The following is a 17,818-nucleotide window of genomic DNA, read 5'->3' on the forward strand; positions in this document are numbered from 1 at the left end:
AATATGCAATACATTCCGAATAACAGCCCTCTGCCTACAGATGAAGATGTGAATGTAGCTGAAACTCTACTGTCGGCTGGCAGGTATGCCACCATGTGATAGCTCAAAGTATTCCTTTGCTTGTCAGCTCATGTTGTATTTGAAAAGGAGTTGAGGTTGGCAATGTATAAAATGTGACTTTATAGGACATAAGAACATAGGTAACCTTTCCAGTATTGGGCCATTTTGTCTCTCCCTCAACCTCTTCCCCCACATGTCTGAACACTGGATTCTGTTCCCAGGGAGTGCTATGGTTGGGATCTAATGCTGCAGGTACCCTGAGGTCATAGGCACATGCAGGCGGCAGGCAGACACTCACATGCGCACGCTCTGCTGAATGACCCGGATCCAGGTGCTCCGGTCATCCCGGGATGCTGTGTGCACCTCGTACATCTCAGGTGGGGCTGCGCTGATCAGAAACATCCCTTTCTCCTGGTTGGCGATATCCCGTACGATTAGATTCTGCAGTGATACCACTGAGGGCTTGTCCTGCCAGTCAGGGGAGAGGAAGGATTAAGCCTGGGAATCCTGTCCCTTGGCATATTTAGGCCTTCAATCCTTCTGGACAAGGACTGAAAGGACTGAAGAGTCATTCTACAATACCAGTTAAGAGCCAGGCATTGGTGCCAGCCAGAAGGGACTTAGAAATGTGTGCAACCCTTGACAAATTATTTAACTGACTTGAAGCTTTACTTTCATCATCTATAAAATGAAGAGGAAAAGAATCTTTTCCCACAGGTGTGAAAGTGCCTGTGCACAGTAATAATACCTGTGAGCTGCTCTTATTTTTTATTATTACAGTAATAGTAACAATTATAGCTGTTTAACTCTGGGGGATTCCAGAGCTCTCATGGGCTTGGGCAGGAAAGCAAGAAGAGCCTAAACACTTGTCTGTGCTGAGAAAGGTGAAGAATGAATGTCTCACCAGGGTAGGAAAGATGTACTTCTGGTCCTTTTCCTGGAGAAACACCAGTACATCTGTCATCAGCAGCATTAGCACATCTGGCAGGGGATGAAGGTGGGAGAACAGTCAGCACTAGACAGTCTGAGCAGCTGTTTCCCTCTTTCCCGAGGACCAGGTTTATCCCGTCAGGTTAGAGGTCCCAATTTCCCTCTTCCTGGCCTCTCTTCCCTCTGGCTGCTTCCACTTTTTCAGACCTCTCACCCCTCACCTATTCTTTTTTTTTTTTTTTTTGATACAGAGTTTCCCTCTTGTTGCCCAGGCTGGAATGCAATGGCACAATCTTGGCTCGCTGCAACCTCTGCCTCCTGGGTTCAAGCGATTCTCCTGCCTCAGCCTCCCAAGGAGCTGGGACTACTACACGCATGCGCCACCACGCCTGGCTAATTTTGTATTTTTAGTAGAGATGGGGTTTCACCATGTTGGTCAGGCTGGTCTCAAACTCCTGACCTCAGGTTTATCCACCAGTTTCGGCCTCCCAAAGTGCTGGGATTAGAGGTGTGAGCCACTGCGCCTGGTCATACATTCTTACAGCTTAAAAACGGTGTAGGGGAGCGGGCAGGGCGGAGAAAGATTCATGTGCTATCAGACAAAACAGCGTCGTGGGCTAGCAGGAACCATAGGGATCACTCAGTATCTTCACAGAAAACCCTTTCTACCCAACTGACTCAGGTTTCTTAACCTAGGGCCTACAGACCCCCTGGGACTCTGTAAACCTTCTGAAGGTGTGTAAACAGTTTTATATATCAACATGACTCGTGTGTATTTTTTTGGGTGACACAGTCCAAGATTTTTGTGAGATTCATAAGGATTCCCAGAGCAAGAGGGACCATACTTTTATGTTTTATTTATTTTTAATTTAATTTAATTTAATTTTTTTTTTTTGAGGCGGAGTCTCGCTCTGTCACCCAGGCTGGAGTGCAGCGGCACCATCTTGGCTCACTGCAACTTCCGCCTCCCAGGTAAAAGCAATTCTCCTGCCTCAGCCTCCTGAGCAGCTGCAATGAAGGAGTGTGCCATAACACCTGGCTAATTTTTTGCATTTCTGTAGAGACGGAGTTTCACCACGTTGGCCAGGCTGGTCTCAAACTCCTGACCTCAAGTAATCTGCCTGCCTTGGCCTGCCAAAGTGCTGGGATTACAGGCATGAGCCACTGTGCCCGGCCTATTTTTTATTTTTTGGGACCAAGTCTCGCTCTGTTGCCCAGGCTGGAGGGCAATGGCATGATCTCTGCTCACTGGGACCTCTGCCTCCTGAGTTCAAGTGATTCTCATGCCTCAGCCTCCCAAGTAGCTGTGACTACAGGTGAGCACTGCCACGTCCAGCTAATTTTTGTATTTTCAGTAGAGACAGGGTTTCACCATCTTGGCTAGGCTAGTCTCAAATTCTGGACCTCAAGTGACGTGCCCGCCTCAGCCTCCCAAAGTGCTGGAATTACAGGCATGAGCCACCGTGCCCAGCCTGGACCACACTTTTTAGCCTTTAAATTCCATTTCTAATATCTAACTAGTGGAAGACCTTTATGGCTATCTGACCTAAATTCTCCCTGTCCTGGCATATTCCCACTTCTAATTTTGAGCTTGGTAGGGAGGGAGAAAGTTTCCTTCCTCTCATAGAGGACTGAAAGACCATCCCTCACCCATCCGTCTCCTTCAACCCCAGCGGGCCCCTGCTTCAATTTCCTTCTCTGCTGCACACTCCAAGCTCTCAGATCCTATGGGATCAGCACTCCAAGACTGAGGGAGGAAACAAAAATCAATTCCATAAAACTTGAATGTCACAATCAAGAAAACACACAGGGCCAGGCATAGTGGCTCGCATTTACAACCCCAGCACTTTGGGAGGCTGAGGCAGGACAATCACTTGAGGCCAGGAATTTGAGCAAGACTAGCCTAGGCAACACAGCAAGATCTTGTCTCTACAAAAAATTTTAAAATGTGCTGGGTGTGGTGGTGCAGGTCTATAGTCCCAGTTACTCAGGAGTCTAAGTAAGGCAGAAGAATCACTTGAGCCCAGGAGTTTTGAGTTACAGTGAGCTATGACTGCACCACTGCATCCCAGCCTGAGCAACAAAGCGAGACCCTGTTTCTAAAAAAAAGAAAAAAAAAAGAGAGAAAACATACACTCCCCCTTTGCCCTTGGGGATTTTACTAAACTGTGGGCACACAGAAGGGGAGGGCTTTTGCTAAATGCTTCAGAAATAACGCTCTCCAGCCTTGCTATTTTTAATCCCCCATGGTTTATATTCTTAGCTGCTGCGTGGGAGGGATGGGAAGGAGAGAAAGGGATAAAGGAAAGAGGCTGGTGAAGACTGACAATATCCAAACCCAGGGAGCAGAGATTTCATGACATAGGTCCAGAGGCTCAGGCAGGCTCTGGCCTCAGGAGCCTCAGGTATTACAGTTTCCTATTGTCCCTCACATCTCATCCCCAAAGCCAAGGCCTGCTATTCTCTTGCTTTGATTTAGGTGAGAAAGACTTTACCAGTGCAGACAAATTCTGGAAAGAGAACCTGGGAAAGTGTGCCCTGGCCCCTGATCTGCCCCCTCTGCCCCGCTGTCTCTTCTCCTCCCTGCCTGTCCTTCACCGGCTCAGTCCCCTCCTCTGGGCCTCCTCCGGCTGCACTCCCCAAAGCTGCTTACTCCCATCCCTGGTAGCTGGGATTCCAGCTGGGGGTAACAACTGATCCTGTCCTCCAGTCTGAGAGCTTCTTTGTCTTCCTCAGTAAAACTAGTAGCTCTCTGGGCATGTAAAGACCAAAGAGATGCTAAAATACTGATAGGGAAGGCCCTGTATGGTCCACAAAGTTAACTACAGAATTCAGGCTTTTGCTGCCACAGAGACCCCATTTTTCTCTCCCACTGAGTCTCACTGTCGTATGGGCTGCATAAAAAGAGGTTGATTCTAAGGCCTGAAGGCATCTCCCACTCTCCATCTGACTTTGAACTCCTGCCTAGTCTGCCAAGCAGGTCTAACCTTTGAAGCGCCCCGTTGCTGTCTTCCAGAGCAGGCAGCCATCGTGGATGAGTTTGCGCCGTAGAAGTTCCTCTCGGCCAAAGGGGCCCTTGCCAGGCACTGGGGTTTGGGCCCGAGGGTCCATGCGGTTGTAGATCTCCTGCAGACGGGCCCCTTTCTCCAGCTCATAAATATCCTGGTCCACATTGGACAGCAGCTCCTTCACTAGCCCCAGTGCTGTGGTCAGGTCCTGGCGTTCCTCCTCGATCCCTGGCACCGGGGGTGGGCATGGGGGACGGCTCAATCAGCTTCACTCACACCCCCGTTTCGTTCCCATCGTGTCTTGATTCCACTTTAGAGGCTGCCCAGGGTTTCACACCCGACCCCACCCTTCCCGCGGTCATCCCGAGCCTTTCCTCACCCCAGGTGGCTATCTCCCAGCGGCCCTCTCCTGGGCCTGCCTACTCACCGTGGGAATGCTGCAGGATGCGGCTGATGAGTACCGGGTACTTGGTGATGCGCTGAGTCACCAGCAGGATGCACTCCTGTACCCCATGCCGCTTGAGCACGGCAGAGCGGGTCACTTTCTACAAGGGAGGAGGCAGGGCTCAGGGCCAGAGGGGAGGGCAATGGAAAGGCCTGGTGCCTGAGCTCTGGTGCTGGCCCTACTGCACTGGCCTAAGTGACACATCTGGAAAATGGGGATAACAATGCCACAGGTTTGTTGTGAGGACCAACTGAAGGAGCGAAAAGTTCTTGGGAAACTACCACAGCGTGCTCTAGCATTCTGAGGGGCTCCTGCTGACAGGATCCACATGTGGATGGTCCGCATGGGTGGCGAATGCCTGACCTCCATGTGGGTGCAGCTCACAGGCACTACCTCCATGAGTCGGGGGCGTGGGTTTGGGTCATGAGTATGGGATCTGGAGAGGTCTGCTCACCCGGATGAATTGCTGGAAGCGTTTGTCTCGGGCATACAGCTCCTTATAGAGCTTTAAGGCCTTGGTGTGGCGGCTGCAGAACTCCGAATAGGTCTTACGCATCTGCTCCGCGCTAGGACCTGAGAACTAGAAGTTGGTGGAGCAGGGCTAGGTCAGCATTCCCCCAAAGCCACACTTTACCCCCTGGACACACCTCTGGCCTCCTGCCAAACAGGTTGGCTTCCTATTTCTCCAGCTCTCCCTGGCTCCCCTCCAACCCCTAGAGTTTGGACCCAAGAAATGCCCAACCCAGTCACACCTCCTTCCATGAATATCACCCAGGAGTCCTGCCTTTTCCCACCTGGCTGATAAGCAGATCACCCAAGCGATGAATGACAAAGTTCCGGGTACTGCCAGGGCACAGGGCCTGGCGTCGGCGTTCTAATAGCTGGCTGAGGAAGCGTGTGTGGATGTCACTGAGCTCATCCACACAGGGGAACAGGCCCTGGACCACTCCCGGCTCCAACTGTAGCTCTTCCAGCATCCCCGTGCGGAAGAGGCGGGTCATGATCTTCAGTGTCCTCACGTGGTGCAGCTCTGTCTGGATTAGCTCTGTGGGGGACAATGGGACATTTGGCCTCTACCTTGGCTTGGCTAAAACTGGTGGGGCCCTAGGATAAGGACCTCACATTTCACGTGAGGTTTTCAAGGTACCTTCCAGGTTAATATTCTGTATTATTATGATCTAAGATCATTTTCTAATCATTTTTATCTTTTTAAAAATTTATTATTTTTTTTTTCCCCAGAAATGAGGTCTTGCTCTGGTGCCCAGGCTGGAGTGTAGTGGCACAATGAGAACTCACTGTAGCCTCGAACTCCTGGACTCAAGTAATCCTCCTGTCTCAGCCTTCCAAGTAGCTGGGACTATAGACACATGCCACCACACCTGACTAGGTTTTTGTTTGTTTGTTTTTGTTTTTTTTTTTTTGAGACGGAGTCTCGCTCTGTCGCCCAGGCTGGAGTGCAGTGGCCGGATCTCAGCTCACTGCAAGCTCCACCTCCCAGGTTCACGCCATTCTCCTGCCTCAGCCTCCCGAGTAGCTGGGACTACAGGCGCCCGCCATCTTGCCCGGCTAGTTTTTTTTTTTTGTATTTTTTTTAGTAGAGATGGGGTTTCACCGGGTTAGCCAGGATGGTCTCGATCTCCTGACCTCGTGATCCGCCCGTCTTGGCCTCCCAAAGTGCTGGGATTACAGGCTTGAGCCACCGCGCCCAGCCACTGACTAGTTTTTAAAAATATTTTTGAGAGACAGAGGTCTTGCTTTATGGCCCAGGTTGGTCTCAAAATCCTGGCATCAAGTGATCCTCCCACCTTGGCCTCCCAAATCGCTGAGATTATAGGCATGAGCCACCACACCCAGTTCCATTTTTTATCTTTACACCTTATCATCTCAAGCTGTGAGCTATTTTAGGGTAAGAACCATATGTCTTCTACATGTCGAGGCTTCCCACAGTCTCCAGCACAGTGTTAAGCATGGAATAAGCAGAGTAAAGACTGAAGATTGAGATAAAGAAGGGATAGAGAGAGGGCGTTGGAGACCAACAGCATCAAGAGATGGGGACCTAGTGGGCAACCTGTGGCATACCAGGCAGGGTCTTGTAGGCCAAGAGGATATAAGGGAAAGGGTTTTGAGAGGTAGGGGCTGGTGGAAAGAAGGACACAGCCAAGTGCAGTGGCTCACGTCTGTAATCCCAGCACTTTGGGAAGCTGAGGCGGGCGGATCACCTGAAGTCAGGAGTTTGAGACCAGCAGAGCTAACATGATGAAACCCCTGTCTCTACTAAAAATGCAGAAATTAGCTGGCATGGTGGCAGGCACCTGTAATGAGAATCGCTTGAACCTGGGAGGTGGAGGTTGCAGTGAGCCGAGATCGTGCCACTGCACTTCAGCCTGGTTTGGAGAGTGAGACTCTATCTCAAAACAAAAACAAAAACAAAAAAAACCCAAGAAGGACGTAAACAGGACCTGGTGAAGGAAGAGGAAGACTAGGGTGGTCTTGGCTCACCATAGATGACATCTTGCTGCTTCATCACCTCCTTTTTATGCTGCTGCAGGAAGCTGCTGTCCACAGCAAGGCTCCAGGAGTCAGCTGCAAAGTCCTTCTCATCCATCTCAAAGTCACTCATCAGCTCATTGTAGATTACCTCTGCTAGACATTTGCAGGGCAAGCAACTCAGAGGTCTTGAGTTCCCTTCCCTGGGTCCCTGGCCCTTCTCTAGATCCCTTCCCTTCTTGCCCTTCCAGGCTACTCCTACCAGTCCCTCATCCCCAGCCCCTCTTCATCTTCCTCAGGGCTCCCCTGGGCCCAGGCCTGCTCACCTTCATCAATGAGGGATTCCACTGATAGGGTTCGGTTCCGCATGTTGAGGGAGTCTGTGGACTGTGAGAGGATCCGGCGCAGCCCCAGGGGAGACTCATCATTGAAATGTCTGAAGAAAGTGGAGGCTGTCTGCATCACCCCCAGTCGGGCAAGAGACCCCTTCCCAGGTAGGGAACGAAAGCCAGGATCCAAGAGGCAGCCCCCCTAAGTTCTCCTTATTTGTCTATCTACAGTTCTGAACTCAGGGATGGAAAGGGACCTCTCGGCACACCCTTGGTCTCCACTGCCACACTGTCTCGCTGCCCCTTTCCCCAAACAGAGGCTTACCCAGCAATGTTGGTGGTGGAAACACTCTTGGCTAAAGACAAGGAGGAGCGGCCACGGCGGGAGCCTAGGAGGGACTGCCGGAAGCTGTCGGAGGGGTAGATGGCCGAGCTTGGCCGCTCCCGGATGGTTGCTGTGGGGGAGAGATGCCCAGCAGGCAAACATCAGACTCTGGTGCTTTCCAGGATTGAGGCCTCCCAGGCTCCTCAATGAGGCATGAGGCATCCTCTCACTCCACCTCAGCCCCCTCTAGTCAAGAAAGATGATAATAAGAATGCCACCTTACATTTGTGTAACACGCTAATGTTCACAAAGAGCTTTTTCTTACTTATCTCCTCCCTGACATAAGCCTATGAACAAACAGGAGCTCAGAAAGGCAAAAAGACTTGTCCTGGGTGACTTGGGTAATGGCTAGGTAGGGACTGAGACTCTGCTCTTTATACCTAAGGACCATGCTCTTTCTGTTACATCAGAGCTGTCTGAATTGACACTTGACAGCTGCTACCAACACTCCCAAAATGCAGTGTAAATAACTGATAAAATACAGGCTGTGGCCAGGCTCAGGCGACCACCCATCCCCAGCCCTCAATGCCCATTTGGACTCTCCCTCCTGCCCCTAAGTCCAAGAGTCTGAACCATCCCTTAGGCCCCCACTATCTGCTTCCAATTGAGAAGAGGAAGGCGCTGTGCCTGGGAACAACCTTAGTGGGGCAGCAGAGTCCATGGGTTGAGCAGCCTGGGGTCCAGGGTCTTAGGGGACCTCCTCCACTCCCCAACTACTCACTCTTACTTCGAAGAGAGACCGACTGCAAGGCAGTGTTGTTCTTCAGCAGGGCTGCTTTCTGTTGCTGTGAGACAGAGAGCAGGAGAGAGATACCAAGAATGGCTATCACCCAAGGATCACCCAAAGAGGCATGGGGCAGGAGCTAGGTGGCCGGCCCCCTTGGGAGAAAGCTGGCACTGTAGTTAAGGGGATCAGGGTGGTTGAGCCCAGTGCTGCGGGGACATGTCTGTAGCAACAGGCCCAGCCTACTTGGGGCCCGAGGCCTGGGGTTGAGGGTCTGGGTGCCCCTTGGTAAGGAGGGGGGGTGGTGAGAAACACAGGGTAGGGAATGAATGGAAAAGGCATGAGGGTACCACACACTCACTACCCTCTCCCCCAGCCCTCTGCCCTCCCTGCCGTCTCACCTTCTGCTTGACCTTGGTACAGTTGGCGAGGGTGTCTTTACAGCGGTTGTGGATAGTCACATTGCAGGCTGGGAGGGTGGGGTAGAGAGGGTGAAGGGAGGGCCGGGTGGTACAGGAGGGGACACACCCACATGCAGACACCCATCTCCTCCTGGCCACACAGTCCTCAGGGACTCTCCCCCCTACCCCGACTTCTGGGCCATTACCACACCCCAGTCCCTCTCCTCCCACCTCCCTCTTCCTTCAAGCAGGAAATGAAGTGAGGGGGTATAGGTGCTGAATGAAAGTAAATAATCAAGTGGGATGGGCAGTCCTGACCCCAAGGTGGCCTGAAGGGTGGACCAGAGGGGAGCAGGGGTCACTGGCTGCCAGAGATGAGCTCAAGAAGCACGAAGGTGGTTGCGAATGGCAGATGGAAGAGAGGACTCCCACAGAACAGAAGATGGCACAGAGGCAGCCGGGATGGGGGCTAGGGGCAGAGGGGAAATTTACATTCTCTGAGCTTTTATAATAGCAAATGTTCCACATTTACTTAATCCTAACCACCCATGGAGGGAGGTTCAGTTATCCTCATTTCACGTATGAGGAACCTGTCCTGGAGTGGCTGAGCCATCCGTCAGAGGTCACATGGCCAGTGGGAGAGCTGGGGTTTACACTGCGGTGGCCTGAATCCAAAGGCTGTGCTCCCTCACTTGCACCGCATGCCCTGGACTCTGGCTGGGCCTCAGCAGCTCCAAGGCTAGTGGCTCCAGTGGTAAAGAAGGGACAGGTGCCTCCCCACCAAGCCTGGCCTTCTCCCTTCCAGGCCCAGGGAGTCCTGTTCCCCCAACTCAGGCAAATCCACAGCTCCCACACTCCATCTGCTTCTCCACCATCCTCCACCCCACCTTGCCATGGGGTAGGAGAGAAGAAGAAAGGAGGATTCACTGAGCCTAGGCACTGCGACCCTGGGCCGTGCCCTTCCCAAACATGCCCGCAGCTCCTGGCCCTCTCCAGCTTCCCCTTCCCCATCCAACAACACCGGAAACTCTGCTAACTCTTTCAGACAATACCCAGCACCACGCTCACTTCCACAAATACAAGGCAAACTGGGTGGAGCAGAGGGGGCAGACAGAAGTGGGGGTTGCCGCTGCCCCCACCCCCCTGAAGCTCCCTTCTCCTACCCCCAACACTCAGCTCTCTGGATCGAACCTCCGCTTTCCACCTGCTCTCAAAATAGTGCTGCCCACCTCCCCTGTTCCCCTGGCAACAAGCTTCCGGATTGGGAATTTTGTCAGGTCTCTACAGGGATCTAGATTGGGGTTCCCTCCTCATCCTCACAACTCTAAATTGAACAGTGCGGAAAGTAGGGAGGCTTCACTGGTTGTTTTCTTTTCTTTCTTTTTTTTTTTTGAGCGGTAGCAAGGTTTATTGTGAAGAGCAAAATGACAAAGCTTCCACAGCTTGGAAGGGGACCCGAGCAGGCTGCCCATCACTGGTTCTTTCTGGGGGTTCCTTCCCCAAGTTCCACAGGGATTTACAGGCTAGAGCTTTTGTCTGCTATTCAGTAGCACGTCAGAATACCTTCAATCCTGCTCTAATCAGAGTCATCTCTGCCATAACTTCAGGAGGAATTGAGGGAGAGGGGGCAGCAGGAGCCCTCTGTATACTGGGGAAGGAAAGAATTCCTGGCTTATACTCCCTAAAGACAGGACCATACTCAGATGTGGATGAAGGGCAGGAATTCTAACCCCTGCCCACCAACACACACATCCCTGCTACATTCCCTCTTTCTCACTAGAAATTTGAGATGAAGGCTCCCAATCCCATCTTCTGCTTGAAACAGCAGAGATTTCTTTTTTTTTTTTTTTTTTTTTTTTTTTGAGACGGAGTCTTGCTCTGTCACCCAGGCTGGAGTGCAGTGGCCGGATCTCAGCTCACTGCAAGCTCCGCCTCCCGGGTTCATGCCATTCTCCTGCCTCAGCCTCCCGGGTAGCTGGGACTACAGGCGCCGCCACCTCGCCCGGCTAGTTTTTTGTAGTTTTTAGTAGAGACGGGGTTTCACCGTGTTAGCCAGGGTGAACAGCAGAGATTTCTATTGACCATAGTCAATAGAAATAAAGGGGCAAGGGGACTGTGAAGTCCTGAATGCCCAGCTCTGCCCAGCAAGATGGGCAGAGCCAGCTGCAAGGCTGGCAGCTTTCCACCCAGTTCCTCTATCACCCCCCACCCCACCCCCTCCACACACACAACATTCCTGCTCCTTCTCCAATCAGTTCCCCTAACCCTTAGCAGCTGTTCGGGGAGCAAGGGGGGGGTGTCTGGTGGATGACAGCTGCAAGAGGAGCCAGCCCAGCCTCCCCTCCCCCACATTCCCAGATAGTCCAGTTTATGCCATATTCCAACAGCCACCACCCCTCAGTGTGAGGACAGGGAGCAAGGGATCAAGCATCTGGCCCTGGCATTTGTGCCCAGCCGGAGATCAGAGACAAGAGTGACCCTCATGGATCCAGGCAGAAAAAACAGATGAAAAGATCAGGGTCAGTGGGCACCGAGTCTGGGTGACTCTCAGGGTCCAAACAACTTACTTGGGCAGATGAGGGCTTCCTTGGCTGTGATGCTCTTGTTACAGGCATAGCACATGGTCATGCCTGAAACTGAGATGGTGGTGAAGAGGTGCCCATTGGTATAGCGGGCATCCTTGGCTTCCTTCATCTTCTCCTTTTCCCGGGTCTGTGGAAGGGATGAGAGGGAGAGGAAGTGAGGCTGGAAAATGCCGAAGTGCCTGAAGTCCAGAGAGACAGGCTGGGGGCAGAGGCAAGGAAGAAATGCCAGCCTGAGGATGCTGGAAAGACACCAGTTCCTAAAGCAGAGCCTGCAACTGAGTGTCAGAGGCAGCTGTCCAGGAATGACCAGGCCCGGCTCTGGGGCGGCCGGTCCGGATGGGTTCTGGGTCCCTGACCTACCTGGCCCCTGCGGCTGGGCTGCCTCCTGTTGCCACTCATCTCCCTGGCTCTAGGTCTCTGCGTCCTCACTCCACCTTCCCAGCCCTAGCTCTGCTCGCCCCCGAGCTGCTGTACTCTCCTCTCTGTGCTGGGGGAAGATGCGCAGAGAGGAGGGGAGAGCAGGCGAAGCGGAGGGTGCCAGCTCACCAGCGCTTTCCAATCTATGGGAGTTAGCTCCTCTTATAACCATGACAACCAGTGTTGGAGCCGCTGTCTCTGTGGCAGTCACAGTAGGGGGGCAGGAGATCCCCTTATTAGATTGGCTGAAGGGGGCAGAATGCCTCCCCTGCCACCCTCAACCCAGGGATCAGGATCCCAGACCTCTAACTCTTTTCACCAACCTTCATCCTCAACACACATGGTCTGTCTGGGAGGCAGCATGTCCCCTACTAACCTCAAGGCGAGGGCAGCTGCCTTTGGGTCACTCTTCCACTCTGGAATCTTTAAGTAAGTAAGCTCAGCCAGCCATCTCGGTTGCTTCCAGCGGAAAATCTCTCCTGTAGTCTAACTTTTATCCCTCTCATACTACTCTCCAGAGTTAAAACCTAGGAGAGTTTCCTCAATTGCTCCTCACCCAACTGGTCTCTCCCATCCTAGGAAGTCCTTTCTGACATCTACCCTTCATCCTTCAGTGTTGGTCTCCGCAGAGATGGTGCACACCTTCCTCGGAGCCTCTGAGCCAGCGTTTCCCATCTCTGCTGTCTCCCATTTCCCCCAGTGCCCCTGCCTCTGCAAGTCAAGTCATTCTCCCTGACCTCCAATCCGTCCCTCTTTAAGCCCCTGCGATTCCCAAAAAGCCTAAGAAGGTGAGAAGAGGGGGATATCACTCTTCCCACTATTCTAGGACCTTCCTCAGTTGTGACCTCCGATCTCTGGATTTTCCCTCCCCTCTTGGAGCAGGACTAGAAGCTGAGAAGACCACTCCCTTCAAGGTTTCTCAGGCTCTCAGAAATCAAAGAGCAGGATCCAGATGGCTGAGGGTAGAAGCCCCAAGTCAGAGGACCTGGGCTGGGGACAGAGGATTATAGCTCAGCAGGAAGCACTCAGCCCGGACTCTAGGAGACCAGTACTGACTCAGCCGAGGCCACGCTAGCAGCTGAGAGGTGGAGGAGGGGAAGAGATGCACGGCCCTGGTGCTTGGGGCAGAAAAGGGTAGAAAGGGGAAGTGTGGAGGGGCTGAGTCAACAGTGCAGGGACAGAGGGCATGGGGCTGCAGTGCCTAGGGTCTCAGAGCTTTCTGGTGGCCCAAGATCCTTCTCTTTCCTGATTCTCCTCCCAAGCTCCAGGTTTGCCTGATGATGTCCAGAGCCCAGAGGTCTTGGGGTCAATCCCTTCTCCCCTTATGCATCTTCTTCATCCCCAATCATCTATTGTTCGCATCCTCCTCCTGTCTCCTGGTCTCTCCATGTCCTCCCTTCTCCTCCCAGGGTCTCCCTCCTGGGCTCCTCCCGCTCTGCCTTCCCTTTCTCAGCCTTGCTTCTCCGCCACTGTTCTCCTCTCCCGCCCACAGCCTCTCTTCCCCTCCTCCTCACGCAGGCCAACTGCTCCTCTACCTAGGCTTATTCAGGAAGCTGAGCTGCCTCTAGCCTCGAACTCAAACCTGTAAACTGTTCTGGCCTCCTTTTTTCTATTCTGATACCTACCTACCTGGACCACTAGAAAATGCTCCCTTTGGTCTAACCTCCACCTATCTTGTGCCAAATTAAGCTCTTTAGAAGTTCGAATTCAGGTTGGGTGTGGTGGCTCACACCTGTAATCCTGTAATCCCAGCACTTTGGGAGGCCGAGGCAGGTGGATCACCTGAGATCAGGAGTTCGAGACCAGCCTGGCCAACATGGTGAAACTCTGTCTCTACTAAAAATACAAAAAATTAGCTGGGCATGGTGGCGGGCACCCATAATCCCAGCTACTCTGGAGGCTAAGGCAGGAGAATCACTTGAAACGGGGAGGTTGGAAGCTGCAGTGAGTTGAGATTGGGCCACTACACTCCAGCCTGGGCCACAGAGTAAGACTCTGTCTCAAAAAAAAAAAAAAAGAAGTTCAAATTCACCTTTGAATAATAACCTCACAGGACCTCAAATACCAAGTCCAAATATCTCTTCCCACTGCCATACACTCTCCCTTTTCTCCTCCTCTCCTGCCCTCCCATCCTTCTATACAACACAAACCAAAAGTGTGAGCACATATCACATTTGAATTAAAAGCAAGAGGCCGGCGAGGTGGCTCACACCTGTAATCCCAGCACTTTGTGGGGCTGAGATGAGAGGATCACTTGAGGCCAGGAGTTTGAGAACAGCCTGAGCAACACAGCGAGACCCATCTCTATAAAAAATAAAAATAAAAACAAAAACATATGTAAAAGCAAGCAAGCTGAAAACAGTAGTATAAAAATAACATGACTGGACCAAGGTCACTCCAGAATGGGCAGTGCTGCTACAAGTACCCTCTTCCACACCTGACCTCTGCCCTTTGCCCTCCACCCTCCCCCTGTGGCATCCACAAACACTCATCTGTTCGACCAGCTCAGATGGAGTGGCAAATGGAGGGAGAGGACTGGGGGAGCCAGAGAACAGGGTCTCTAGTGGCCCTTCCCCTCTCTGGCATCAGTGTTCCACAGACAGTCCTGGTACTCTGGGCCCTGCCTCCTCCATCTCCCAACACTCACCCTCTCTCCAAGTGACCCCTGCTCTAGGTGGGCCAGCAGCGGGCAGCAGCCACAGCAGCAGCACATCCCAACACGGGCACTGCCCAGCAGCAAGCGGCCCTGGCACTGCCTAGTGCTATTGTCCCGGAGGTCGCCTGTGCCCGCCCCAGGGCTCGGGCTTCTGAGGATGGAAGGACACAGGGCCTGCTTACCAGTGGTGCCTGCTCCAGAGGTGGAGTGAGTGGGCTTGTTTGGTTCTTTGTCCTACTCTTTTCCAGGTATTCTTTTTTTTTTTTTTCTTTTTTTTTTTGAGGCGGAGTCTTGCTCTGTCGCCCGGGCTGGAGTACTGTGGCCGGATCTCAGCTTACTGCAAGCTCCGCCTGCCGTGTTCACACCATTCTCCTGCCTCAGCCTCCCGAGTAGCTGGGACTACAGGCGCCCGCCACCTCGCCCGGCTAGTTTTTTTTGTATTTTTTAGTAGGGGTTTCACTGTGTTAGCCAGGATGGTCTCGATCTCCTGACCTCGTGATCCGCCCGTCTCGGCCTCCCAAAGTGCTGGGATTACAGGCTTGAGCCACCGCGCCCGGCCAAGGTATTCTTAAGATAATCACATTGGTCTCCCATTTACCCATGCCCAAGTAGGACAGTCCTTTACCTCCAAGACCCAATCCATTCACCAAGAAAAAGGGCCTATTGCTCCACAATTTGTAACACCCACTCCAATGCTCAGAGGCCCTTCCTTTGCTCTCCAGCATCTAGAGACATTTTTTTTTCTTTTTCTTTCTTTTTTTTTTTTTTGAGACAGGATCTCACTCTGTTGCTCGGACTGGAGTGCATTGGCATGATCATGGCTCAGTGCAGCCTTGATCTCCCGGGCTCAAGTGATCCTTCCATCTCAGCCCTCCAAATAGCTGGGACCACAGGCATGCATCATAATGCTCAGCTAATTTTTTAATTTTTTTTTTTTTGTAGAGATAGGGTCTTGCTATGTTGCCCAGGCTGGTCTCGAACTCCTGGTATCAAGTGATTCTCCTGCCCCGGCCTCACCAAAGTGCTGGAATTACAGGTGTGAACCACCACGCTCAGCCCTAGAGTCATTCTGTCTCTTTCTCACAAATCCCATGGGAAGTCCTTCTTACTACACACCTTCATCCACACTACTGCTACATCAAGGATAAAGAAAGAACATGAAAGCCCTTACCACAATACCTGGTATACAACAGGCACCCAATACATGTCTCAAAATGAAAGAAAAGGAAGGAAGTAAAGAAGCAAGAAAGGATGTACAGACACCAAGACACAGGGTCTCAGAAGCACCCTGGCTCCTACTCTGGGAACCCTCTTCCTTCCTTATCAGAGCTTTAAAACCTTCTGTCTCTTCTTGTTTCTCCTTTCTCCCTCCTCCTGAAGGGCTCTAAGTCATTCTCTCCTATTTCCTTTGAGTTTAGACCCTGAGGGTTTCCTCTGGAAGTCAGAAGACCAACCCCAAATTTCCTTCCACTGTCATCCCAGATCTCAGTCACTTTAGGGAAAGAAAGATGGGGCCGGGCTGGGCGCAGTGGCTCACGCCTGTAATCCTAACACTTTGGGAGGCCGAGGCGGGCAGATCACTTGAGGTCAAGGGTTTGAGACCAACCTCGGTCAGGTCAAAACCCCATCTCTACGAAAACCCCATCTCTACGAAAAATACAAAAATTGGCCAGGTGTGGTGGTGAGTGCCTGTACAACTTAGGAGGCTGAGGCAGAATTGCTTGAACCTGGGAGGTGGAGGTTACAGTGAGCCAAGATCACGCCACTGCACTCCAGCCTGGGCAACAGAGTGAGACTCTGTCTCAAAAAAAAACAAGAGGCTGGGCGCGGTGGCTCACGGCACTTTGGGAGGCCGAGGTGGGTGGATCACAAGGTCAGGAGATCGAGACCGTCCTGGCCAACATGGTGAAACCCCATCTCTACTAAAAACACAAAAAATTAGCCAGGCGTGGTGGCGGGCGCCTGTAGTCCCAGCTACTCAGGAAGCTGAGGCAGGAGAATGGCATGAACCCGGGAGGCAGAGCTTGCAGTGAGCCGAGATGGCGCCACTGCACTCCAGCCTCTTTTTGAGACTCTGTCTCAAAAAAAAAAAAAAAAGAAAGAAAGAAAGAAAGATGGGAGCAATGGCAGAGGGCATTGTGGATCTCTACTGAAAAGCTCAAAGGCAGACACAGTCAGCCTTCTTCTCTCCACTTTGTCTCCCAGGCTAAGGGATGAGGAAACAGTGACGTACATGAAGGGGAAGGCAATGCCAAGGCTAGGACTTTGGCTTCCTGTGCTCCCAGCGGGCAGCAAGGCCAGGCAGATCTACCCAGGCAAGGTAGAGCTTCTCCAAGCAAGCCCTAAGCTCTCATCTTTTTCTTTTTTTAATAATAGATTTTTAAAACTTAGTAGTTTTGTAGAGATGAGGGCTCGCTATGTTGCCCAGGCTTGTCTCAAACTCCTGAGCTCATGTGATCCGGCTGCCTTGGTCTTCCAAAATGCTAGGATTACGGGTGCGAGTCACTGTGCCCAGCTCTCTCATCTGCCTTTACTTCTCTCTCAGTTATGTCCAAATCAAGACTTCTGGGAGAGTCAGAGTACTCAGAATCACCTCTCCTCCAGCTGCACCTGGCAGCAGCCCCTTCCCCAAGGTGGTTACACCTCTGTCCACCCCCTTTGTAATAGTGACCAGAGAGCCCGTGGAGTGTTCCACTGGGATTCGAGTCACCTGTGGCTCAGCCCCTGGACAGCAGAGGTGCCGTTGGCTATGAAGGGCACTGAGTCCTGGAGGAGGAGCTATAGGGCCGGGAAATGAAGAGGTGAGGGATTGCTGGCAGTGGGACTGAGAAGAGGGCTTGGGGTGGTCTCAGCCAGGCCCTGCTCCTTTATGAGCTTCCCGGGACAAGATGAAGACAGGAGGCTGAGGGGAAGGCAGCCAAATGGAAACACTAATGCCAAAGCCAGAAACAACACAGAAAGACATCACTGCACACACAAAGGCACTTAATAAATGCTTGCTTAGTGAATGAGGATGAGACACTGGCAACGGGGGTGGGTATGGGTGAAACAGAAGAGGGGTGCTAAGGGCCACAGGGAATAAATCAGGTTAGGGACCCTGAGACCCAAGCATCCTGGACCCCAGCCTGCCCCCTACCCGACCACACCTGTCAGGCCAGGAGAGAGAGACAAGCAGAAAGAGAGCGAGGGGGGTAGCGATGCAAACAGACAGGCATTTGTGCAAATGAACAATAGCTGTGCCAGGACTCCCTGCCCTCCTGGCACAGGGCAGGCCGGCTGGGTTGGGAGGGGGGCAGCTGCTGCCTGCAACCCCACCCCCACCCTCTCCCAAGGAGACATAAACAAACCCGGAAGGGTCCAGCCAGCTCCTCTCAGCCTTTTCTCTTACCAG

At 52.4% G+C, this 17,818-nt stretch overlaps 1 protein-coding gene across 1 annotated transcript in view; it reads right to left on the reverse strand.

The window, feature by feature from the left end:
* ARHGEF2 (Rho/Rac guanine nucleotide exchange factor (GEF) 2) overlaps positions 1 to 17,818 on the reverse strand; it is a 41,026-nt gene that overhangs the window by 19,682 nt on the left and 3,526 nt on the right. Inside the window, exons 2-14 of the mRNA XM_011928505.1 lie at positions 11,337 to 11,481; positions 8,770 to 8,837; positions 8,366 to 8,429; positions 7,585 to 7,714; positions 7,257 to 7,366; positions 6,943 to 7,083; positions 5,238 to 5,488; positions 4,898 to 5,023; positions 4,426 to 4,543; positions 3,978 to 4,226; positions 965 to 1,041; positions 359 to 528; positions 189 to 271 (exon numbers count right to left, since the gene is read on the reverse strand). Of these exons, the coding sequence (XP_011783895.1) occupies positions 189 to 271; positions 359 to 528; positions 965 to 1,041; positions 3,978 to 4,226; positions 4,426 to 4,543; positions 4,898 to 5,023; positions 5,238 to 5,488; positions 6,943 to 7,083; positions 7,257 to 7,366; positions 7,585 to 7,714; positions 8,366 to 8,429; positions 8,770 to 8,837; positions 11,337 to 11,481 (1,732 nt within the window). The remainder of the gene's footprint in view (positions 1 to 188; positions 272 to 358; positions 529 to 964; positions 1,042 to 3,977; positions 4,227 to 4,425; positions 4,544 to 4,897; positions 5,024 to 5,237; positions 5,489 to 6,942; positions 7,084 to 7,256; positions 7,367 to 7,584; positions 7,715 to 8,365; positions 8,430 to 8,769; positions 8,838 to 11,336; positions 11,482 to 17,818) is intronic.

The sequence above is a fragment of the Colobus angolensis genome, unplaced genomic scaffold (assembly GCF_000951035.1).
Source record: "Colobus angolensis palliatus isolate OR3802 unplaced genomic scaffold, Cang.pa_1.0 Scaffold77, whole genome shotgun sequence".
NCBI lineage: Eukaryota > Metazoa > Chordata > Mammalia > Primates > Cercopithecidae > Colobus > Colobus angolensis.